The sequence below is a fragment of the Bombina bombina genome, chromosome 2 (genome assembly GCF_027579735.1).
Source record: "Bombina bombina isolate aBomBom1 chromosome 2, aBomBom1.pri, whole genome shotgun sequence".
Taxonomy (NCBI): Eukaryota; Metazoa; Chordata; class Amphibia; order Anura; family Bombinatoridae; genus Bombina; species Bombina bombina.
This window is the reverse complement of record NC_069500.1, coordinates 202739642-202766270: the sequence shown is the minus strand read 5'-3', so window position 1 is coordinate 202766270 and position 26629 is coordinate 202739642. Positions and strand designations below refer to the sequence as shown.

At 41.9% G+C, this 26629-nt stretch overlaps 1 protein-coding gene across 1 annotated transcript in view; it reads left to right on the top strand.

The window, feature by feature from the left end:
* The window catches only part of BDP1 (B double prime 1, subunit of RNA polymerase III transcription initiation factor IIIB), a 437422-nt gene that overhangs the window by 251168 nt on the left and 159625 nt on the right, over nt 1–26629 (top strand). The window contains exons 26-28 of the mRNA XM_053701442.1: nt 2598–2808; nt 4276–4439; nt 16422–16566. Of these exons, the coding sequence (XP_053557417.1) occupies nt 2598–2808; nt 4276–4439; nt 16422–16566 (520 nt within the window). The remainder of the gene's footprint in view (nt 1–2597; nt 2809–4275; nt 4440–16421; nt 16567–26629) is intronic.

The window sequence follows — 26629 nt, the reverse complement described above, 5'->3', positions numbered from 1 at the left end:
TGTCGGATACTTCATTCCGTTCCTCTTCCTTCCATAGCGCAGTGCATGGAAGTGATAGGTTTGATGGTAGCGGCAATGGACATAGTTCCTTTTGCGCGCATTCATCTAAGACCATTACAACTGTGCATGCTCAGTCAGTGGAATGGGGACTATACAGACTTGTCTCCGAAGATACAAGTAAATCAGAGGACCAGAGACTCACTCCGTTGGTGGCTGTCCCTGGACAACCTGTCACAAGGGATGACCTTCCGCAGACCAGAGTGGGTCATTGTCACGACCGACGCCAGTCTGATGGGCTGGGGCGCGGTCTGGGGATCCCTGAAAGCTCAGGGTCTTTGGTCTCGGGAAGAATCTCTTCTACCGATAAATATTCTGGAACTGAGAGCGATATTCAATGCTCTCAAAGCTTGGCCTCAGCTAGCGAGGGCCAAGTTCATACGGTTTCAATCAGACAACATGACAACTGTTGCGTACATCAACCATCAGGGGGGAACAAGGAGTTCCCTAGCGATGGAAGAAGTGACCAAAATCATTCTATGGGCGGAGTCTCACTCCTGCCACCTGTCTGCTATCCACATCCCAGGAGTGGAAAATTGGGAAGCGGATTTTCTGAGTCGTCAGACATTGCATCCGGGGGAGTGGGAACTCCATCCGGAAATCTTTGCCCAAGTCACTCAACTGTGGGGCATTCCAGACATGGATCTGATGGCCTCTCGTCAGAACTTCAAAGTTCCTTGCTACGGGTCCAGATCCAGGGATCCCAAGGCGGCTCTAGTGGATGCACTAGTAGCACCTTGGACCTTCAAACTAGCTTATGTGTTCCCGCCGTTTCCTCTCATCCCCAGGCTGGTAGCCAGGATCAATCAGGAGAGGGCGTCAGTGATCTTGATAGCTCCTGCGTGGCCACGCAGGACTTGGTATGCAGATCTGGTGAATATGTCATCGGCTCCACCATGGAAGCTACCTTTGAGACGAGACCTTCTTGTTCAGGGTCCGTTCGAACATCCGAATCTGGTCTCACTCCAGCTGACTGCTTGGAGATTGAACGCTTGATCTTATCGAAGCGAGGGTTCTCAGATTCTGTTATCGATACTCTTGTTCAGGCCAGAAAGCCTGTAACTAGAAAGATTTACCACAAAATTTGGAAAAAATATATCTGTTGGTGTGAATCTAAAGGATTCCCTTGGGACAAGGTTAAGATTCCTAAGATTCTATCCTTCCTTCAAGAAGGATTGGAAAAAGGATTATCTGCAAGTTCCCTGAAGGGACAGATTTCTGCCTTGTCTGTGTTACTTCACAAAAAGCTGGCAGCTGTGCCAGATGTTCAAGCCTTTGTTCAGGCTCTGGTCAGAATCAAGCCTGTTTACAAACCTTTGACTCCTCCTTGGAGTCTCAACTTAGTTCTTTCAGTTCTTCAGGGGGTTCCGTTTGAACCCTTACATTCCGTTGATATTAACTTGGAAAGTTTTGTTTTTGGTTGCAATTTCTTCTGCTAGAAGAGTTTCAGAATTATCTGCTCTGCAGTGTTCTCCTCCTTATCTGGTGTTCCATGCAGATAAGGTGGTTTTACGTACTAAACCTGGTTTTCTTCCAAAATTTGTTTCTAACAAAAACATTAACCAGGAGATTATCGTACCTTCTCTGTGTCCGAAACCAGTTTTGAAGAAGGAACGTTTGTTGCACAATTTGGATGTTGTTCGCGCTCTAAAATTCTATTTAGATGCTACAAAGGATTTTAGACAAACATCTTCCTTGTTTGTTGTTTATTCCGGTAAAAGGAGAGGTCAAAAAGCAACTTCTACCTCTCTCTCTTTTTGGATTAAAAGCATCATCAGATTGGCTTACGAGACTGCCGGACGGCAGCCTCCCGAAAGAATCACAGCTCATTCCACTAGGGCTGTGGCTTCCACATGGGCCTTCAAGAACGAGGCTTCTGTTGATCAGATATGTAGGGCAGCGACTTGGTCTTCACTGCACACTTTTACCCAATTTTGTCAAGTTTGATACTTTTGCTTCTTCTGAGGCTATTTTTGGGAGAAAGGTTTTGCAAGCCGTGGTGCCTTCCATTTAGGTGACCTGATTTGCTCCCTCCCTTCATCCGTGTCCTAAAGCTTTGGTATTGGTTCCCACAAGTAAGGATGACGCCGTGGACCGGACACACCTATGTTGGAGAAAACAGAATTTATGTTTACCTGATAAATTACTTTCTCCAACGGTGTGTCCGGTCCACGGCCCGCCCTGGTTTTTTAATCAGGTCTGATATTTTATTTTCTTTAACTACAGTCACCACGGTATCATATGGTTTCTCCTATGCAAATATTCCTCCTTAACGTCGGTCGAATGACTGGGGTAGGCGGAGCCTAGGAGGGATCATGTGACCAGCTTTGCTGGGCTCTTTGCCATTTCCTGTTGGGGAAGAGAATATCCCGCAAGTAAGGATGACGCCGTGGACCGGACACACCGTTGGAGAAAGTAATTTATCAGGTAAACATAAATTCTGTTTTTAAACTGCATTGTTATTTCCTGATTTTGTATTTGTTTTGTAGTTGCATATTTATAATATTGTAATTTAAGTTTATTATCATGTTTGTTACTAGAAAAGAGGAAATGTCCTCTCAGGAAAATGAAAGTTCTGAATCGTTAAAACCTGCAGTGTTCCAGAGAGGCAGGTTCCAGAAACCAAAACCCAATATAGGTAGAGTAGCTACAAGAAAAACTGTGCACTCTTCACTTGATGCTGCTAAAAATGAAGCATGTAAGGATGGAAAAGAGCAAGAGAGTGATCACATCACAGTGGCCACCCAAATGGTAAGGAAAATTATATTTGGAACTTTGTGTAGTTGTTAAAGATAAATTTACTTTTGAGTTTACTTGTGTGAGCAAATATACAGTGCTCTCTTGGTATCCTTAGCAGAGCTAGGTAGTCTCGAGCAGAAATGCACTATTCAGAGCTAGTTGGTGATTGTTGGTTATGCACATAGGCCTTTCCCATTGAGTTACCACATGTGTTCAGCTACATTACAGCATGTTTCTTTTTTTGCACATTTGTCCCTTTAACTGGTTCACAGTATGGAGTATACTGTCTAAAGTGTGGCCTATGTTTATGCAATTGTACCAAGGTTGGTTTGGCCTTCCAGGACTGCAGCAGTTGGTGATGGCTAGCTACAATTCAAGGGTGTGGTGCTGCTGATGAGGCGATACAGTTAGCTGTATCACCTCTCTTCTCCTTGAAGCTTTACATATTAAGTAAGTTTGTTTTTTCTAGACCATGTAGCATTTTAGTAGCCCTCCTTTTTAAATGGTTTATAGTGTCTAAGTCACACTGTGAGACAGTGACACACTTTTCTCTAGCTCACAGATTAGATATTTATTTTCACACTGGGTAAGGGAATCGTGATCAAAATTAGTTTGTAGGTTTCCTATATAACCAAAATTTGACTTTTTTTTTACAGGGACACTAAACACAAATTTTTTTTTTTCATGATTCAGATAGAGCATGCCATTTTTAGCAGCTTTCTAATTTACTCCTATTATCAATATTTCTTCGTTCTCTTGCTATTTTTATTTTAAAAGCAGGAATGTGATTCATAGGAGCCTGCCCATTTTTGGTTGAGAACCTGGGTTATGCTTGCTTATTGGTGGGTAAATGTAAGCCTCCAATCCAATAAGCAAGCACTATCCATGGTGCTGAACCTAAAATGGGCTGGCTGCTAAGATTTACATTCCTGCTTTTAAAATAAAGATAGCAAGAGAACAAAGAAAATTTGATAATAGGAGTACATTAGAAAGTTGCTTAAAATGTCATGCTCTATCTGAATCATGAAAGAAAAAATTAGGGTTGTGTCCCTTAAATTACAAATTTAATTGTGAAAAATAATATTGGGGAATTTAGTATGTCCATAATCCCCTTGAGAAAAATGGTGTGTGAGAATTATCTGGACTCAATGGAAATAGGGCAGGCCTTTATATTTTTCCAGAGCTGCTTTTTATTCCCAGAGAGAGAGAGACAAATAATGATTGTTCGCTTTCTTGTTATAAAGTACTATACTAAAGTGGATAATGTGGTCTACGAATAAAGAAATACATGCTCTTTCAATTATCTATACACTGAGCACTGTAAAAACTATACATAGTGGTGTTCACATGTTAAAACTTGTATCTATTGTTTAGCCTTGGAGTAACTCCATATTGTTGCTTTGTGGATAATTGTTTTTATTGTTTATATATTTGAATGTTTTGTTTTTTTAATTTGTTTTTTTTTGTTTTGTTTGTTAGGAACACACTAACTTGGATATTCTCAATAAACCTCAGGAGCACCTGAAAATTGCAGATGTCAAACCCATTACAGATGTGCCTATATCACCTCTTTTACCCAGTGTGGATTTAACTCCCACCCCAGTGGAACAAAATGATCAACCATTTCTTAGTAAAAGTGTAATGTAAGTTTTTTGTTTTTATTATTAATTAAAGATACATTGTTTCTAACAAATTTCACAAGATGACGAGAGTCCACAAGCCATCAAATGTGGTATTAAAGTCCAACAGGAGGAGGCTTAATACCCCATACAAGAGCTTTTATCCTTCACACTTTCCCATGATTTTTTAGTAATTTTTTTGTCTCCAGCAAGGAGTGATGGTGAACTTGAAGTGTTAATCTATGCGTTGATTGAAAGGGGTTCGGTAACTGATGTGAGATACATTATTATCCTCAGAGTGCCTACACACAGAGCAAAGGAGTGGACAGAGGTCAGGCAGTTAAAATCTTCTCCCAGTGCGGAGAAGTCTTTTGCAGCTAAGTTGGGCACAGTAAACTAAGGTGCTGACAGGTAAGTACCATGCACCTTCTTAGCCTTCATGCTATTAACATGAACATGATTCACATAGCCTGGGGACATAGTTGTGTAGACCAGATAACACTTCATACAGTTTTAGGCACTTTCAGCCACTCAGTAAAAGAGAGGCACCCATAGCAGAACTCTGATCCTCATTTTCAGCAGACACTCAGGTGACCAGGGCCATTTCTGAAGCTGGGGAGCTTATTTTGAGAAGTTGCTGATCCTTCCTTCTGTGCAGACCTCAAGTGGTTAACTGTTACCTGCCAAAACAGTCTGTTCTTCCTTTCTATCAAAGGTGATGGCCGTCTTACAGGCTGATCTTGGATCTCAAAAATGAGCAAATTTCTCAAAGTTCTAACTTTCAAAATGGAGACTATTTCCATTATATGACCTTCAGTGCAGGAGGGTTAATGTATGTCTGTCATAGACTTGAAAGCGGTCTATTTGCAAATTCACAGGTATTATACAATATTCCTTATATTTGCCTTTCCAATCAGACATTACCAATGTGTGGTGCTCCCATTTGGTCTGGCAGCAGCACCACCAAACATCTTGGTGGGGTTTTTTTATGTGAGAGCTCAGGGCATAGAAGAAGCTCCTTAGACCAGATCATGGTACAGGTTGCTTTTTTTACTGATGGTTTAGGAACATACAAACACAGTTTTTCTGTTTCTTTGTTCATATGGTTGCAAGTCAACCTCCCAAAAAGCTCAATACTTTCACATACCAGAGTTGCCTTTCTGGGCTTCATTATAGACTCCGTAACAATGAGACTATCTGTCACAGATGCAGACTCAAATTGAAGTAGGCCTGTGCCCCTCTCCAACAAACTTTTCTTCTTACAGCACTCCAATACATGGAAGTAGTTGGTTTCATGGTAGTAGCTTTGGATGCCATACTTTTTGTCAGAAACCACTTATGTCCTTTGCAGCTTCAAATGTTGCAACAGTGGAGTGGAAATTACAACAGTGTGTCTCAGAAGATCTCTTTAGACTTAAAGACAAGACATTGTCTGATTTAGTAACAGACTTAACAATCATTGATTCCGTGTGCCTCATGTCTCCATCCGAATTAGGTAGTAATTTCCAGGGACCCCAGTGTTTGGTTAGGATGCAGTCTCGGGGGTTTCTGGAGAGTGCATGGTGTTTGGTCTCCTTGGGAAGCGAGGTTACCGATCAACATCTTGGAACTCCATGCAATCTTGAGTGCTTTCCAGAGTTGGCCCCTGTTATGACAGGAGTCTTTTCTAACGTTTTTCTGACGTTTCAGTCACAGTAGTGGCTTATATCAATTAACAAGGTGGTTCTCAAAGCGCCTTAGCAATGAAAGAGGTAGCCCACAAATGCCGTCATTGCATAATTTCAACAATTAATATTTTGAATGTGGACAATTAGGAAGTGGACTTCCTCACTTGTCAGTACCTTCACCCTGGTCCTTAAATAAGGAAGTATTTAACCAGATTGTGAATTGTTGAGGAAAAAAATATATAGACCTCATGACCTATTTCTTGAATTACAATCTACCCCAGTATTTTATGAGATCTTGGGACCCACAAACAATTCTTAATAGATACACAAATTATTCCTCTAGTGACTATTTGATTAACATATTGTCTCCTTTTCTTTTAATCTTCAGGATCATAGCCAGGATAAAACAGGAATGGACCTTTGTGTTTCTAATTGCTCTGGCATCGCCCAGCATGACTTGGTTGGCAGATCTGGTACAAATGTCCTCCAACATTGTCATTTTCCGCTCAGGAAAGACCTCAATTTGACAGCATGACTTTCTCTTTGAGAGATTTTTCAGCTTAAGTGATAGACACTTTGATTAAGGCCATAAAGTCTGTTATAAGAAGCATTTATTACAAAGTCTGGAAATCATTCCTTTCCTGGTGTCTACAAATTACCATTACAACTCTTTCAAAATTCCTTAAATTCTTACATTTTTGGAGGATGGTCTGGATAAGGGTTTCAGCCAGTTCCCTTAAAGGCCAAACTTCTGTCCTTTCAGTCTTGTATCACAAGAAGATTTTGAGACTTTCTGACTTTTAACCCTTTGTTCAAGCTTTGGTCTTCTCTTCACAGCCGGAGGCTCCGGCGTGTTTTATCTGGTGAGTGCAATCTATGTTATTGTGCACTCACCTTGTTTATAAATAAATTCACTTGAGTTGGAGCTGCGCTGTGTTTTTTATTCTTTTTCAGGTTTATTCATTACAAGACCGGTTCATGGAAACAGCGGTCTCTTCACAGCTGCGCTCTGTATCTTGGAGTGTACACCTGCACAGTTCCAACAACGATTACCTGAGCAACTCTACACAGGACTTAACCCCTGCAAGTCTATTATGGCTGGTAACGTTATACCACCTTTTGGTTCAATCCACAAGACTTTATATCTTTGCATATGACATACACTTTTTCTGTTTTGGGAATCTTTATCTGAGGAGATTTTCATCTGAGGACATTATTATTATTAATAGTGTGTCGATATTTTAGTTTGTTTATTGAATCACTTGACCTATTTGAATTGTTTTCAGGTTGTTTACCAAGTGTTACTTTTCACATTTTTATTCACACTTAAGCATTTATCTTTGGTTGCCCATAAAACAGCAATCAGATTCACCGATATTCAACATTTATTATTTATTTTTCTTTATTTTTGATATTCTTATTCTTCACTTCCACACAAGCGCTGATCACAACCCAGTATTTTCTAACAAATTTGCAAGGCAGCTACTTTGTCAACTTTACAAACATTCAACAAATTCTACCATTTTGCCTCTTCTGAAGGTGCTTTTGGTACAAAAGTTCTGCAGGCCGCAGTGACCGTTTAGTAACTCTACCTGCCTAAACAGTCCCCCCACCTCAATTTCATGGTGGTCTTGTGGACATGTGATGGCTCACGGACTCTGTCTTCTGAAAAAAAAAAACAACAAAATGTAATAATGATAAATTCATTTCGTTCATGATGGTTATTGTCCATGAGATCCACCCTTATTTTTCCATAATAGTTGGCAGCAGTACCAGTTTACCCTGCTTTTTCCTTTCCTACTTTTTTTTCTCCTTTTCTCTTGGTCATATATATGATTAAGGAATCATAGGAAAGTGGGATGAATTAAAGCTCTGTTGTGTGTAGGGGGGCAGGACCATGATCAAGGGGTGAATAGGGTGACTCCTGTCAGGGGCCCAGTGGGCCCCATGAGGCAAGCACAACTATTTAAAAAAATTAAAACATTTATTTACATTTTGGCAGCCACCAGAGGGGGCTACAGGAGAGTGCTATTGAGCATGGGAAATGTCATTACAAGGAGTAAAGCATTAGCATTTGAGAGGATTTCTGAGTGTGCACTAAACCACTATGCACAGTGTGAGACAGACTTGGCATTTCAGTTTATACAGTGTGTGCCAGTCAGGCGGCAGATCACTTTCATTTGCAGAGTAGGTAGAACTTACTTAGTAAATGTTTTTTTTATTTATTTATGCAATTTCAGATTGCAACTTAAAGTGAATGTAAATTTTGATGCTAAAGTGCCCAGTTTTTAAAACTTTGATTAAAAACAGAGGCACTTTAATTCATCAATATTTTCATTTCACTCCTGTTGTGAAAATAAACTTACTTTTTAATCTTCACAGCAGCTCCAGCTTCCTCTACCTGTTTCAAAGCCTCTTCCTGGGTCTAAAATGAGGTATCTGGCTTCCTCCAATCACAGCAGTGAATCAGACACTGAATCCCCCGGGGGGGAAATCTGTGATTGGAGGATGACCTATCAATCATTTCTGACATCAGAAATGGCTTGTGAGACCGGAGGAAGCAGCAGCTGCTGTGAAGTTTAAAAGGTAAGTTTTTTGTCAAAACAGGAGTGAAATGTAAATTTTGATGAATTAAAGTGCCCCTGTTTTTAATCAAAGTTTTAAAAACCGGGCACTTAAACATCAAAATTTACATTCACTTTAAGTGTGGTAGTTGTGTGGTGGGGCCAGTGGTTCATAAAACACATTTTTTTTAGCAATATGCAGCAGTGTATTTATGATTATTTGACAATGCTGTAGAAATTCTATATTTAAAACCATGCAGAAATGTTTCCTCCTCAATACACAAATGGTAGGTGCCCTTTTGGCAGATATGTATTTTTTACATTCCAATTTACTGCCCCTTTATGCAAGGACTTTCCAGATGCCAGGAGGCATTTTATCTAAGATTTTTACATCTGCATAAAATGTTATACTGGCAGGCTAAGATTGCTCAGTGTTTGAAATGAGACAGGTTAACTTAACACTGTTTAGTTTACACTACAGCTGAGTTTATTTTTAAATACATACAAACAAGCCTAAATCCTGCATTTAACCAGATTTAATGGTATGAGACCTAGTGCCACAGCTTATGGTTCCACCAAGACCATAAAGAGTACAGCATTTTCAAAATCCATAAATACAGCTGACAGATGGGTTTTAAAGTGGTGCTCTTGGTTGGGGAAAATGGGGGGGGGACCAAACATATGTCAACCTTTCAAACGTACTTTTCTTCATCTACCCATTCTGACAGAACAACAATGTACAATTTCTCCAACATAGGTGTGTCCGGTCCACGGCGTCATCCTTACTTGTGGGATATTCTCTTCCCCAACAGGAAATGGCAAAGAGCCCAGCAAAGCTGGTCACATGATCCCTCCTAGGCTCCGCCTACCCCAGTCATTCTCTTTGCCGTTGTACAGGCAACATCTCCACGGAGATGGCTTAGAGTTTTTTAGTGTTTAACTGTAGTTTTTCATTATTCAATCAAGAGTTTGTTATTTTCAAATAGTGCTGGTACGTACTATTTACTCAGAAACAGAAAAGAGATGAAGAATTCTGTTTGTATGAGGAAAATGATTTTAGCAACCGTAACTAAAATCCATGGCTGTTCCACACAGGACTGTTGAGAGCAATTAACTTCAGTTGGGGGAACAGTGTGCAGTCTCTTACTGCTTGAGGTATGACACATTCTAACAAGACGATGTAATGCTGGAAGCTGTCATTTTCCCTATGGGATCCGGTAAGCCATGTTTATTACGATTGTAAATAAGGGCTTCACAAGGGCTTATTTAAACTGTAGACTTTTTCTGGGCTAAATCGATTGATTATTAACACATATTTAGCCTTGAGGAATCATTTTATCTGGGTATTTTGATATAATAATATCGGCAGGCACTGTTTTAGACACCTTATTCTTTAGGGGCTTTCCCAAAGCATAGGCAGAGTCTCATTTTCGCGCCGGTGTTGCGCACTTGTTTTTGAGAGGCATGGCATGCAGTCGCATGTGAGAGGAGCTCTGATACTTATAAAAGACTTCTGAAGGCGTCATTTGGTATCGTATTCCCCTTTGGGTTTGGTTGGGTCTCAGCAAAGCAGATACCAGGGACTGTAAAGGGGTTTAAAGCTTAAAACGGCTCCGGTTCCGTTATTTTAAGGGTTAAAGCTTCCAAAATTGGTGTGCAATATTTTCAAAGCTTTAAGACGCTGTGGTGAAAATTTGGTGAATTTTGAACAATTCCTTCATGTTTTTTCGCAATTGCAGTAATAAAGTGTGTTCAGTTTAAAATTTAAAGTGACAGTAACGGTTTTATTTTATAACGTTTCTGATCAAGTTTATGCCTGTTTAACATGTCTGAACTACCAGATAGACTGTGTTCTGAATGTGGGGAAGCCAGAATTCCTATTCATTTAAATAAATGTGATTTATGTGATAATGACAATGATGCCCAAGATGATTCCTCAAGTGAGGGGAGTAAGCATGGTACTGCATCATTCCCTCCTTCGTCTACACGAGTCTTGCCCACTCAGGAGGCCCCTAGTACATCTAGCGCGCCAATACTCCTTACTATGCAACAATTAACGGCTGTAATGGATAATTCTGTCAAAAACATTTTAGCCAAAATGAACCCTTGTCAGCGTAAGCGTGGCTGCTCTGTTTTAGTTACTGAAGAGCATGACGACGCTGATATTAATATCTCTGAAGGGCCCCTAACCCAATCTGAGGGGGCCAGGGAGGTTTTGTCTGAGGGAGAAATTACTGATTTAGGGAACATTTCTCAGCAGGCTGAATCTGATGTGATTACATTTAAATTTAAATTGGAACATCTCCGCATTTTGCTTAAGGAGGTATTATCCACTCTGGATGATTGTGAAAATTTAGTCATCCCAGAGAAACTATGTAAAATGGACAAGTTCCTAGAGGTGCCGGGGCTCCCAGAAGCTTTTCCTATACCCAAGCGGGTGGCGGACATTGTTAATAAAGAATGGGAAAGGCCCGGTATTCCTTTCGTCCCTCCCCCCATATTTAAAAAATTGTTTCCTATGGTCGACCCCAGAAAGGACTTATGGCAGTCAGTCCCCAAGGTCGAGGGAGCGGTTTCTACTTTAAACAAACGCACCACTATTCCCATAGAGGATAGTTGTGCTTTCAAAGATCCTATGGATAAAAAATTAGAAGGTTTGCTTAAAAAGATGTTTGTTCAGCAGGGTTACCTTCTACAACCCATTTCATGCATTGTCCCTGTCACTACTGCCGCATATTTCTGGTTTGATGAACTGCTTAAGGTGCTCGATAGTGACTCTCCTCCTTATGAGGAGATTATGGACAGAATCAATGCTCTCAAATTGGCTAATTCTTTCACTCTAGACGCCTCTTTGCAATTGGCTAAGTTAGCGGCTAAGAACTCTGGGTTTGCTATTGTGGCGCGCAGAGCGCTTTGGTTGAAATCTTGGTCGGCTGATGCGTCTTCCAAGAACAAGCTACTAAACATTCCTTTCAAGGGGAAAACGTTGTTTGGTCCTGACTTGAAAGAGATTATCTCTGATATCACTGGGGGTAAGGGCCACGCCCTTCCTCAGGATCGGCCTTTCAAGGCAAAAAATAGACCTAATTTTCGTCCCTTTCGTAAAAACGGACCAGCCCAAGGTGCTACGTCCTCTAAGCAAGAGGGTAATACTTCTCAGGCCAAGCCAGCTTGGAGACCAATGCAAGGCTGGAACAAGGGAAAGCAGGCCAAGAAACCTGCCACTGCTACCAAGACAGCATGAAATATTGGCCCCCGATCCGGGACCGGATCTGGTGGGGGGCAGACTCTCTCTCTTCGCTCAGGCTTGGGCAAGAGATGTTCTGGATCCTTGGGCGCTAGAAATAGTCTCCCAGGGTTATCTTCTGGAATTCAAGGGACTTCCCCCAAGGGGGAGGTTCCACAGGTCGCAGTTGTCTTCAGACCACATAAAAAGACAGGCGTTCTTACATTGTGTAGAAGACCTGTTAAAAATGGGAGTGATTCATCCTGTTCCATTAAGAGAACAAGGGATGGGGTTCTACTCCAATCTGTTCATAGTTCCCAAAAAAGAGGGAACGTTCAGACCAATCCTAGATCTCAAGATCTTAAACAAATTTCTCAAGGTCCCATCGTTCAAGATGGAAACCATTCGAACTATCCTTCCTTCCATCCAGGAAGGTCAATTCATGACCACGGTGGATTTAAAGGATGCGTATCTACATATTCCTATCCACAAGGAACATCATCGGTTCCTAAGGTTTGCATTCCTGGACAAACATTACCAGTTCGTGGCGCTTCCCTTCGGATTAGCCACTGCTCCAAGGATTTTCACAAAGGTACTAGGGTCCCTTCTAGCGGTGCTAAGACCAAGGGGCATTGCAGTAGTACCTTACCTGGACGACATTCTGATTCAAGCGTCGTCCCTTCCTCAAGCAAAGGCTCACACGGACATTGTCCTGGCCTTTCTCAGATCTCACGGCTGGAAAGTGAACGTGGAAAAGAGTTCTCTATCCCCGTCAACAAGGGTTCCCTTCTTGGGAACAATTATAGACTCCTTAGAAATGAGGATCTTTCTAACAGAGGCCAGAAAAACAAAGCTTCTGGACTCTTGTCGGATACTTCATTCCGTTCCTCTTCCTTCCATAGCTCAGTGCATGGAAGTGATCGGGTTGATGGTGGCGGCGATGGACATAGTTCCTTTTGCGCGCATTCATCTAAGACCATTACAACTGTGCATGCTCAGTCAGTGGAATGGGGACTATACAGACTTGTCTCCGAAGATACAAGTAAATCAGAGGACCAGAGACTCACTCCGTTGGTGGCTGTCCCTGGACAATCTGTCTCAAGGGATGATATTCCACAGACCAGAGTGGGTCATTGTCACGACCGACGCCAGTCTGATAGGCTGGGGCGCGGTCTGGGGATCCCTGAAAGCTCAGGGTCTTTGGTCTCGGGAAGAATCTCTTCTACCGATAAATATTCTGGAACTGAGAGCGATATTCAATGCTCTCCAGGCCTGGCCCCAGCTTGCGAGGACCAGGTTCATACGGTTTCAATCAGACAACATGACGACTGTTGCGTACATCAACCATCAGGGGGGAACAAGGAGTTCCCTAGCGATGGAAGAAGTAACCAAAATTATTCTTTGGGCGGAGTCTCACTCCTGCCACCTGTCTGCTATCCACATCCCAGGAGTGGAAAATTGGGAAGCGGATTTTCTGAGTCGGCAGACATTGCATCCGGGGGAGTGGGAACTCCATCCGGAAATCTTTGCCCAAGTCACTCACCTATGGGGCATTCCAGACATGGATCTGATGGCCTCTCGTCAGAACTTCAAAGTTCCTTGCTACGGGGCCAGATCCAGGGATCCCAAGGCGGCTCTAGTGGATGCACTAGTAGCACCTTGGACCTTCAAACTAGCTTATGTGTTCCCGCCATTTCCTCTCATCCCCAGGCTGATAGCCAGGATCAAGCAGGAGAGGGCGTCGGTGATCTTGATAGCTCCTGCGTGGCCACGCAGGACTTGGTATGCAGATCTGGTGAATATGTCATCGGCTCCACCTTGGAAGCTACCTTTGAGACGAGACCTTCTTGTTCAGGGTCCGTTCGAACATCCGAATCTGGTTTCACTCCAGCTGACTGCTTGGAGATTGAACGCTTGATTTTATCGAAGCGAGGATTCTCAGATTCTGTTATCGATACTCTTGTTCAGGCCAGAAAGCCTGTGACTAGAAAGATTTACCACAAAATTTGGAAAAAATATATCTGTTGGTGTGAATCTAAAGGATTCCCTTGGGACAAGGTTAAGATTCCTAGGATTCTATCCTTCCTTCAAGAAGGATTGGAAAAAGGATTATCTGCAAGTTCCCTGAAGGGACAGATTTCTGCCTTGTCGGTATTACTTCACAAAAAGCTGGCAGCTGTGCCAGATGTTCAAGCCTTTGTTCAGGCTCTGGTTAGAATCAAGCCTGTTTACAAACCTTTGACTCCTCCTTGGAGTCTCAACTTAGTTCTTTCAGTTCTTCAGGGGGTTCCATTTGAACCCTTACATTCCGTTGATATTAAGTTATTATCTTGGAAAGTTTTGTTTTTAGTTGCGATTTCTTCTGCTAGAAGAGTCTCAGAATTATCTGCTCTGCAGTGTTCTCCTCCTTATCTGGTGTTCCATGCAGATAAGGTGGTTTTACGTACTAAACCTGGTTTTCTTCCAAAAGTTGTTTCTAACAAAAACATTAACCAGGAGATTATCGTACCTTCTCTGTGTCCAAAACCAGTTTCAAAGAAGGAACGTTTGTTGCACAATTTGGATGTTGTTCGCGCTCTAAAATTCTATTTAGATGCTACAAAGGTTTTTAGACAAACATCTTCCTTGTTTGTTGTTTATTCAGGTAAAAGGAGAGGTCAAAAAGCAACTTCTACCTCTCTCTCTTTTTGGATTAAAAGCATCATCAGATTGGCTTACGAGACTGCCGGACGGCAGCCTCCCGAAAGAATCACAGCTCATTCCACTAGGGCTGTGGCTTCCACATGGGCCTTCAAGAACGAGGCTTCTGTTGATCAGATATGTAGGGCAGCGACTTGGTCTTCACTGCACACTTTTACCAAATTTTACAAGTTTGATACTTTTGCTTCTTCTGAGGCTATTTTTGGGAGAAAGGTTTTGCAAGCCGTGGTGCCTTCCATTTAGGTGACCTGATTTGCTCCCTCCCTTCATCCGTGTCCTAAAGCTTTGGTATTGGTTCCCACAAGTAAGGATGACGCCGTGGACCGGACACACCTATGTTGGAGAAAACAGAATTTATGTTTACCTGATAAATTTCTTTCTCCAACGGTGTGTCCGGTCCACGGCCCGCCCTGGTTTTTTTAATCAGGTCTGATATTTTATTTTCTTTAACTACAGTCACCACGGTACCATATGGTTTCTCCTATGCAAATATTCCTCCTTAACGTCGGTCGAATGACTGGGGTAGGCGGAGCCTAGGAGGGATCATGTGACCAGCTTTGCTGGGCTCTTTGCCATTTCCTGTTGGGGAAGAGAATATCCCACAAGTAAGGATGACGCCGTGGACCGGACACACCGTTGGAGAAAGAAATTTATCAGGTAAACATAAATTCTGTTTTTGAATTCAGAAGTATTTTTGTTTGCACATTTACAAATATGGTTCTTTAAAAACTGGTCTCTTAATTTCTGCTATTTTTTTTTTTTTTATCATGCATGTCACACACTGTTGATTTAGGGGATAGCAATGTGCAGAAAGTATACCTCCTGTGGGTGTCTGTGTTTGTCTTTGTGCTTTTGTTGGTGTCTGAGTGTGTATGTATTGTTTATTCTGTGGATATCTCTGAGGGTTTGTGTGTCTGTCTTTTTGCATTTTCTGTGGATGTCTATGTGAGAGTGTGTGTGTGTATGTATGTCTTTGTGTGTTTTCTGTGAGTGTGTATGTCTGTGTGTTTTCTGAGGCTGTCTCTGTGGGTGTTTCCTTGGGTGTATGTGCAAGTTTGTGTGTGTGTGTCCATTGTCTGTTTCCTTTTAGGGCATTTTGACCTTACTACTGATTATTCACACCTTTCTACAGACTTTGAGACTAATGAGATCTTCTTTGGAAGTCACCAATCCACCACTTAACCTTTAAATTATTGTTTAGGCATCATTATAGTTGGCATCTTCCTTAAAAAAAAGATAATCAGAATTCCATATTTTGTTTTGTAAATCTCCTTTTTTGACAAAACTGTAGTCTACCCCATTACGTGTCAGGTCAATGTAAACAAGTGCTGAGTGTCTGTGTCTGAGTGTGTTTGTGTGTTTCTTTGCATGTCTACTAGAGTGTCTATATGTGAATCCTTGTGTGTTTCTGTGTGTGTGTTACTACCTTTACAACATTTTGACTATACTTAAGAATAAAGTGCATATACGTTTTAGTCACTTGGTCAAAAATTGCACGTCAAATGGGGGGGGGGGGGGGTTTGATCAATGGTTAAGTAAGGGGCCATAAAATTTCTAGTGGTGGTGGGGGCGTTACCTACTCCTGTAGGACTGGATTATAGATTAAAGGTGAAACTGGTCCTGCTTTTAAGTGATACAATGTAAAATACTAGCGCAAAATTGTAGTATATTAATAGTACATTTTACAGAAAGTAGAACAATCCTTATACATGTCAAGCATATACATGTTTATACTTGATAGAAACATTTGAAGCACCATGTTCCTTTAAATAAAAAAAATTCTGTAAATAAATGCATACAAAGTTATGAAGAGATGTGTAATTTTATATTTTTACATTTGTAAAATTAGTGAAAATTTTGAAGAAACCGCTAGTCCTAGTAGCCCACAGCAGTTGACGCCAAGCGGACGTCTTCAGCGACCCAAACCAAACTTGATCAGAGCAAATGGAAGGAAAGCAACTTCCTCTCCAACTGGCACCACCAGTGATCTAAAGGTACATGGATTCACAACTTTTTGTTTGTTAAATGTGTTGTTCTGGCTAATTATATTGATCATCATGGCTCCACAACAGATACTGAATTTCTCCAACATAGGTGTGTCCGGTCCACGGCGTCATCCTTACTTGTGGGATATTCTCTTCCCCAACAGGATATGGCAAAGAGCCCAGCAAAGCTGGTCACATGATCCCTCCTAGGCTCCGCCTACCCCAGTCATTCTCTTTGCCGTTGCACAGGCAACATCTCCACGGAGATGGTTAAGAGTTTTTTTGGTGTTTAAATGTAGTTTTTATTCTTCAATCAAGAGTTTGTTATTTTAAAATAGTGCTGGTATGTACTATTTACTCTGAAACAGAAAAGAGATGAAGATTTCTGTTTGTAAGAGGAAGATGATTTTAGCAACCGTTACTAAAATCGATGGCTGTTTCCACACAGGACTGTTGAGATGAATTAACTTCAGTTGGGGGAAACAGTGGGCAGACTTTGCTGCTAGAGGTATGACACATTTCTAACAAGACTTGGTAATGCTGGAAGCTGTCATTTTCCCTATGGGAACCGGTAAGCCATTTTCTTAGTTTAGTATAAGAATAAAGGGCTTCACAAGGGCTTTAAAGACTGGTAGACATTTTTCTGGGCTAAAACGATTACTTTATAAGTATATTTAGTGGATTATAACTATAAATAGTTCTTTTAATCTTGGGGATGTATTAAAAAAAACGGCAGGCACTGTATTGGACACCTTTTTCACTGGGGGCTTTTTCTAGTCATAGGCAGAGCCTCATTTTCGCGCCACTAATGCGCAGTTGTTTTTGGAAAGCAAGGCATGCAGATGCATGTGTGAGGAGCTAAGAACCACTGAAAAAGCTTATTGAAGGCGTCATTTGGTATCGTATTCCCCTCTGGGCTTGGTTGGGTCTCAGCAAAGCAGATACCAGGGACTGTATAGGGGTTAAATGTAAAAACGGCTCCGGTTCCGTTATTTTAAGAGTTAAAGCTTTCAGATTTGGTGTGCAATACTTTTAAGGCTTTAAGACACTGTGGTGAAATTTTGGTGAATTTTGAACAATTCCTTCATACTTTTTCACATATTCAGTAATAAAGTGTGTTCAGTTTAAAATTTAAAGTGACAGTAACGGTTTTATTTTAAAACGTTTTTTGTGCTTTGTTATCAAGTTTATGCCTGTTAACATGTCTGAACCATCAGATAGACTATGTTCTGTATGTTTGAAAGCCAAGGTTCCTCCCCATTTAAATATATGTGATGAATGTGACATAGTGTCCAAACAAAGTAGGGACAATGATGCCACTGATAATGATGTTGCCCAAGATGATTCCTCAAGCGAGGGGAGTAAGCATGGTACTGCATCATCCCCTTCTGTGTCTACACCAGTCTTGCCCACACAAGAGGTCCCTAGTACATCTAGTGCGCCAATCCTTCTTGCTATGCAACAATTAACGGCTGTAATGGATAATTCTATTAAAAACATTTTGTCCAAAATGCCCACTTATCAGAGAAAGCGCGATTGCTCAGTTTTAGATACTGAAGAGCATGAGGACGCGGATGATAATGGTTCTGACATACCCTCACACCAATCTGAAGGGGCCAGGAGGGAGGTTTTGTCTCAGGGAAAAATTTCTCTACAAGCTGAACCTGATGTTATTACTTTTAAATTTAAATTAGAACATCTCCGCGCTCTGCTTAAGAAGGTGTTATCTACTCTGGATGATTGTGACAATTTGGTCATTCCAGAGAAATTATGTAAGATGGACAAGTTCCTAGAGGTCCCGGTGCCCCCCGATGCTTTTCCTATACCCAAGCGGGTGGCGGACATTGTAAATAAGGAATGGGAAAGGCCCGGCATACCTTTTGTTCCTCCCCCTATATTTAAGAAATTATTTCCTATGGTCGACCCCAGAAAGGACTTATGGCAGACAGTCCCCAAGGTCGAGGGGGCGGTTTCTACTCTAAACAAACGCACTACTATCCCTATAGAAGATAGTTGTGCTTTCAAAGATCCTATGGATAAAAAATTAGAGGGTTTGATTAAAAAGATGTTTGTTCAGCAAGGTTACCTTCTACAACCAATTTCTTGCATTGTTCCTGTCACTACAGCAGCGTGTTTCTGGTTCGAAGAACTAGAAAAGTCGCTCAATAAAGAATCTTCGTATGAGGAGGTTATGGACAGAGTTCAAGCACTTAAATTGGCTAACTCTTTTATCTTAGACGCCACTTTGCAATTAGCTAGATTAGCGGCGAAAAATTCAGGTTTCGCTATTGTGGCGCGCAGAGCGCTTTGGCTAAAGTCTTGGTCAGCGGATGTGTCCTCCAAGAACAAATTGCTTAACATCCCTTTCAAGGGTAAAACGCTGTTTGGCCCTGACTTGAAAGAGATTATTTCAGACATCACTGGGGGAAAGGGCCACGCCCTTCCTCAGGATAGGTCTTTTAAGGCTAAAAATAAGCCAAATTTTCGTCCCTTTCGCAGAAACGGACCAGCCTCAAATTCTACACCCTCTAAGCAAGAGGGTAATAGTTCTCAAACCAAACCAGCCTGGAGACCGATGCAAGGCTGGAACAAGGGTAAGCAGGCCAAGAAACCTGCCACTGCTACTAAAACAGCATGAAGTGTTGGCATCCGATCCGGGACCGGATCTGGTGGGGGGCAGACTCTCTCTCTTTGCTCAGGCTTGGGCAAGAGATGTTCAGGATCCTTGGGCGCTAGAAATAGTTTCTCAAGGTTATCTCCTGGAATTCAAGGAACTACCCCCAAGGGGGAGGTTCCACAGGTCTCAATTGTCTTCAAACCAAATAAAAAGACAGGCATTCTTACATTGTGTAGAAGACCTGTTAAGAATGGGAGTGATTCATCCTGTTCCATTAGGAGAACAAGGGATGGGGTTTTACTCCAATCTGTTCATAGTTCCCAAAAAAGAAGGAACATTATGACCAATTTTAGATCTCAAGATTCTAAACAAATTTCTCAGGGTTCCATCATTCAAAATGGAAACCATTCGAACAATTCTTCCTACCATCCAGGAAGGTCAATTCATGACCACGGTGGATTTAAAGGATGCGTATCTACATATTCCTATCCACAAGGAACATCATCGGTTCCTAAGGTTCGCCTTTCTGGACAAGCATTACCAGTTTGTGGCACTTCCATTCGGATTAGCCACTGCTCCAAGGATTTTCACAAAGGTACTAGGGTCCCTTCTAGCGGTGCTAAGACCAAGGGGCATTGCAGTAGTACCTTACTTGGACGACATACTGATTCAAGCGTCGTCTCTGTCAAAAGCAAAGGCTCATACGGACATTGTCCTAGCCTTTCTCAGATCTCACGGGTGGAAAGTGAACATAGAAAAAAGTTCTCTGTCCCCGTCAACAAGAGTTCCCTTCTTGGGAACAATAATAGACTCCTTAGAAATGAAGATTTTTCTGACAGAGGCCAGAAAATCAAAACTTCTAAGCTCTTGTCAAGTACTTCATTCTGTTCTTCTTCCTTCCATAGCGCAGTGCATGGAAGTAATAGGTTTGATGGTTGCGGCAATGGACATAGTTCCTTTTGCACAAATTCATCTAAGACCATTACAACTGTGCATGCTCAGACAGTGGAATGGGGATTATACAGACTTGTCTCCGACGATCCAAGTAGATCAAAGAACCAGAGATTCACTCCGTTGGTGGCTGAACCTGGACAACCTGTCACAGGGTATGAGCTTCCGCAGGCCAGAGTGGGTCATTGTCACGACCGACGCCAGTCTGGTGGGCTGGGGCGCGGTCTGCCTGAAAGCTCAGGGTCTATGGTCTCGGGAAGAATCTCTTCTCCCGATAAACATTCTGGAACTGCGAGCGATATTCAATGCTCTCAAAGCTTGGCCTCAACTAGCAAAGGCCAAATTCATAAGGTTTCAATCAGACAACATGACGACTGTTGCATATATCAACCATCAGGGGGGAACAAGGAGTTCCCTGGCGATGGAGGAAGTGACCAAAATAATTCAATGGGCGGAGAATCACTCCTGCCACTTGTCTGCAATCCACATCCCAGGAGTGGAAAATTGGGAAGCGGATTTTCTGAGTCGTCAGACTTTCCATCCGGGGGAGTGGGAACTCCATCCGGAAATCTTTGCCCAAATAACTCAATTATGGGGCATTCCGGACATGGACCTGATGGCGTCTCGTCAGAACTTCAAGGTTCCTTGCTACGGGTCCAGATCCAGGGATCCCAAGGCGACTCTAGTAGATGCACTGATAGCGCCTTGGACCTTCAACCTAGCTTATGTATTCCCACCGTTTCCTCTCATTCCCAGGCTGGTAGCCAGGATCAATCAGGAGAGGGCTTCGGTGATCTTGATAGCTCCTGCGTGGCCACGCAGAACTTGGTATGCAGACCTGGTGAATATGTCATCGGCTCCACCATGGAAGCTACCTTTGAGACAGGACCTTCTTGTTCAAGGTCCATTCGAACATCCGAATCTGGCTTCACTCCAACTGACTGCTTGGAGATTGAACACTTGATTTTATCAAAGCGTGGGTTTTCAGATTCTGTCATTGATACTCTTGTCCAGGCTAGAAAGCCTGTAACTAGGAAAATTTACCATAAAATATGGAAAAAATATATCTGTTGGTGTGAATCTAAAGGATTCCCATGGAACAAGATAAAAATTCCTAAGATTCTATCCTTTCTACAAGAGGGTTTGGAGAAAGGATTATCTGCAAGTTCTTTGAAGGGACAGATTTCTGCTTTATCTGTTTTACTTCACAAAAAGCTGGCGGCTGTGCCAGATGTTCAAGCTTTTGTTCAGGCTCTGGTTAGAATCAAGCCTGTTTACAAACCTTTGACTCCTCCTTGGAGTCTCAATTTAGTTCTTTCAGTTCTTCAAGGGGTTCCGTTTGAACCCTTACATTCCGTAGCTATTAAGTTACTATCTTGGAAAGTTTTGTTTTTGGTTGCAATTTCTTCTGCTAGAAGAGTTTCAGAGTTATCTGCTCTGCAGTGTTCTCCTCCTTATCTGGTGTTCCATGCAGATAAGGTGGTTTTGCGTACTAAACCTGGTTTTCTTACGAAAGTTGTTTCTAACAAAAACATTAACCAGGAGATAGTGGTGCCTTCTTTGTGTCCGAATCCAGTTTCAAAGAAGGAACGTTTGTTACACAATTTGGATGTAGTTCGTGCTCTAAAATTCTATTTAGAGGCTACAAAGGATTTCAGACAAACATCTTCTTTGTTTGTTGTTTATTCTGGTAAAAGGAGAGGTCAAAAAGCAACTTCTACCTCTCTCTCCTTTTGGCTTAAAAGCATCATCCGATTGGCTTATGAGACTGCCGGACGGCAGCCTCCTGAAAGAATCACAGCTCACTCCACTAGGGCTGTGGCTTCCACATGGGCCTTCAAGAACGAGGCTTCTGTTGATCAGATATGTAAGGCAGCGACTTGGTCTTCACTGCACACTTTTACCAAATTTTACAAATTTGATACTTTTGCTTCTTCTGAGGCTATTTTTGGGAGAAAGGTTTTGCAAGCCGTGGTGCCTTCCATCTAGGTGACCTGATTTGCTCCCTCCCATCATCCGTGTCCTAAAGCTTTGGTATTGGTTCCCACAAGTAAGGATGACGCCGTGGACCGGACACACCTATGTTGGAGAAAACAGAATTTATGTTTACCTGATAAATTACTTTCTCCAACGGTGTGTCCGGTCCACGGCCCGCCCTGGTTTTTTTAATCAGGTCTGATGAATTATTTTCTCTAACTACAGTCACCACGGTATCATATGATTTCTCCTATGCATATTCCTCCTTTACGTCGGTCGAATGACTGGGGTAGGCGGAGCCTAGGAGGGATCATGTGACCAGCTTTGCTGGGCTCTTTATCAGGTAAGCATAAATTCTGTTTTACATATATGGTTTAAAATGTGACTGAGATTTACTAAAGCCCAGTGATGTGCTTTTATTATTTTATATATTTTTGTCATACTGTTCATTCCATCTTGCCCATACATTTGATGATTGAAGAATAAATACTTTTCTTTTAAAAAAATAATAATTTAGAGCAGGGCTCAACTAATTCAGGGCAAGTAAAGACTATTATATAGTATATTAATGAAAAAATGGAAACGTCCTTGGTCATTAAGGACCGCTTTTTGTTCGGACGTGCCTGGCACGTCCTCGGTCGTTAAGGGGTTAAAGGGACATTATACACTTATTTTTTCTTTGCATAAATGTTTTGTAGATTATCTATTTATATAGCCCATAAAGTTTTTTTTTTTTTTTTGTTTGTTTTTTTTAAATGTATAGTTTTGCTTATTTTTAAATAACATTGCTCTGATTTTCTGACTCCTAACCAAGCCCCAAAGTTTTATGAGAATGCAGTCAGCTACCTACTCCAGCTTGCTCCTGTTTGTGTAAAGGGTATTTTCATATGCAAAAGAGGGGGGAGGGGAGGGAGTGTCTTATTTCCCACTTGCAATCGGCTTTCCAATTACCTTTTCAACAGAGCTAAACTGAGAGCTTCTAAGTAAGTTTTTAAACCGTTTTATACTGGATTTTTATATCGGTATCTTTGCATCTTATTCTTTATAGTAGTGTCTATTACATGCAGTTATATGAAAACGAGTGTATACTGTCCTTTTAAGGTGCTGATGAGGAAAAAACTGCATTTCTTTCTAATGACATCATGGGTCCACGGATCATCTTTAATTACTATTGAAAATATCACTCCTGGCCAGCAGGAGGAGGCAAAAAACACCACTTCAAAGCTGTCAAGTATCACCTCCCTTCCCTCAAACCCAAGTCATTCTCTTTGCCTCTAGTACAAGGAAGAGGTGAAATAATTAGGTGTCCTGATTAAGATTCTTCGATCAAGATTTTTTTATTTTGAAGTCTAGGCAAGCTTGCTCTGGCCTTTCATCACAATTTGGGTCTAGCTCTGCTCCACATTAGTCTCTTCAGCAGGGCTGTGGTGGCTTTAAAGCAGTTAGGAACTTCTAAAGTGGGCTTTGCTGCTTTTTCCTAACATGTTTCTGCCCTGGTATAGAAAGCCTGAGTAAGCTTACTCTCTCTCTTTTTACACAGGTCTCTGTGAGGAGCGGCATCCTCTCAAACTTTGTGAGTCGTCTGACTGCCGGACAACTAGAATGCAGGTTAAGTGCCTTTTGTTCTTCTGGGGCTAGAAGGCTGGCACTGAAGGGGTTAAAGGTCCCTCTGCTGTTAGTGGGACAAATCCTGAGGGATACTTAGGCAGTATACAGGCACATTTACATGAGATTTTGAGACTAGGGGTTAATCTCCTTAATAGTAAGGAAGGGGTTAACTACCTTGTGACTTAAATCTAATTTTATTTTTGTTTGAAAATACGGAAGAGAGCGCATAGGGCGCCATTTCTAAGAAACTGCATAGCTGGAAACGCATTGCCTTATGAGAAGCAATGTCGCTGAGTTGGGTATCCTATTCCGCTCATTTAGGACGCGGTATGATAAATGTTATTTATTTTACTTATATCGGTACCTAGTTCAGAGTGGGGGGGGGAGGAGGGGGGGGGGGGGGGGAGGAGGGGGGGGGGGGCGGGCGGAGGAAAAGCCAAAAATGACAGATCTTACAATTGTTGACTTACACTCCTAACGTAGATCCCAAAGATATTGATAGAGCAACTTAACACTATGAGTATCTGAATAAGGACAACTAAGCATGTGGACAGCCCAGACTAGATTGTACATCTCAAACAAAGCTCTAGGTTAATCATACAAGACAATATAATGATAGAATATGTAGGCTATCATCCTGACTATCCATAAAACATTGCAGAGGTATAAACCTTTGGTGTCCTTATTCACTCTAGCAATGTGCATACATCAAGGAGAATGCTAGCATACAGTCATGAGAAATATCCCAATGTGTAAGTAATATAAATGAGGCAAAAATACTGAAAAAATCTTAACATTCATAACTGTTAACATTAAGGCCCCATTTTGGCTACTCTTAATAGAACAAGGCTGTGCTGCACAGTAGCTAATCTATATGAGTGAAAATACACATGGTAGCAGGGATTTCACAATATAAAGATCCCAGTAGTAAAGTTCAGCATCTATTGAAGGCTAGGCACACAAAAAAGGGAGACATGGTAACTGTGAACAATAAAATTTTAGAGGTTGTAAGCGGGTCCCAAACAAATGAGCAGTTTAAAATGCAAGTTCATTTATCAGGCCCCAGGGCCTTCATAGCGAGCCGCAACAGATATCTTCAAAGTTATTGTTTGGGAGCATAACAGTATTTTCACAGAAAGAGTGTCCCATGTGCAGCAGATCCCTCAAACACCAGTACCTCTGCATAGCCACAGTTCCTCACCTACCCAATGCCAGTCCGGAGGCCCTGAGGGGCATGACTCCATAATGATTGTGAGAGCTGGGCAGACAGATACGTTAGCGCCATGTTACTGACCGGTGGGAGAGAGCCTGAAGATGCGTGTGCAGTGGAACAATTCATGATGCCTGCCGCCCCCAGTGAGCCGCTGTCTTTTGTCCCCTTCCATGTGCGTTGTTCACCTGTGACGGACGAGAGAGAGGAGCTTCAACCCAAGGCCAAGATCCACTGACATCAAGGGCGAGGGACGCGCCTGGTGAGTTGTAGGCTCTGCAATTTTCTGCGGCTCCCACGCTACTGTGCGCTCCTCTCCCACATCGTCAATCCGTGTGCGCGCCGCTTGTATGATGTTGATGAAGGCATCAAGCCTTTCGCAGATCCTCCTCCCATGATCCATCAGCAGATCCCTGAGAGCAGCGTAGGACACTTGGGGCTCTGTGTTGCGCAGCGGCGCTCCGTAGTTCTCTTTAGGCATGGTGGCACGGCTAAGGTCTGGGGGGTTTCCAGAAGCATGAGAGTGTAGCGGCAAATCCCCCCGCTGGGTACATAGATCCATTTGCTTGTAGTTTCAGTGTGTGCGGGCAACTCCCCCCCAGCCTCTAGCAGCCGTCTTCTTTGTCGGACTCGCTCCAACCTATTCCGACAGTCTCTCTGCCCAGATCTGCCCAGCACTCAGACCGCCATCTTTAATGCCTCCTACTCCACAGTCTCCTCACAGTATACTCATCATAAGTCTAGCTTCAGTTGAGAGAGGCTTTTGTATGTTTCAAAATTCGATCACACAGTATCCCCTCTAGGTAGGACTGTACAGCAGGTACATCTGGCAAGCAAATTAGATAGTCAAATCACTTCTTTATGGGCCCCAGATCAGGAGCTCAGTAAAAATGCGGCCATCCACATCGGCGGGTTAGCCCCCCCCCCCCCCCCAGTAAGGCTTGATTTAAATCAGTTTTCTACATAAAGACTAATTCTTGCTGGTATAACTTTAATATGCAAGTAGATGAAGATTTTTAGAATAACAACTTTTCATATTAGTTTTTTTTTTATCCCCAGTTTAATAGGTTAATCAGTATAATTCATATTTGGACAACTTTTCTGTTGTACTTAGGAAGGAGAAAAATAATCATTACCTTAATAATAACAATTTAAATAGATTTATTCAACTGAAACAATAACATTACAGCATATGTTATTTGCTTAAACAAACATCCATGTTTGTTAACTAATTTGGCTAAACAAAATATATATATTTTAAGAAACTTAAGCTGTCAGCCCAGCCTACACATGAAAAACTTAAATACTGTCCTCTGTAGCTCACTCGTCATCTTCAGCTTATTCTTTGTTCAAAATCTGGAAAAGAAAAACAAGCTTTCCTGCTTTATCGGGTCCCAAACGATTTCTCAATTTAAAATGAATGAGTCCAAAGGAAGAGAATATTCTTTCAACGCCTGCAGAAGATGCTACTGCTTTTAAAAGTGAAATTATTACTTGAACAGTCTCTAAATCCAAGTGCTTAAGTGACTTCCACCAGTTCACTGGTGTGACTTTCTTTAAAATATCTTCAGCAAACATATATTTCTTGAATGGTTCCCCCTTAGCTTTGAAGTTTATTATAGTTGGCATTACAGATGGATGATTGCTGGATACCCATGTCATAGCTAACTCCCCTTCCTCAGCACTTACATTTTGACCCTGATACTGGA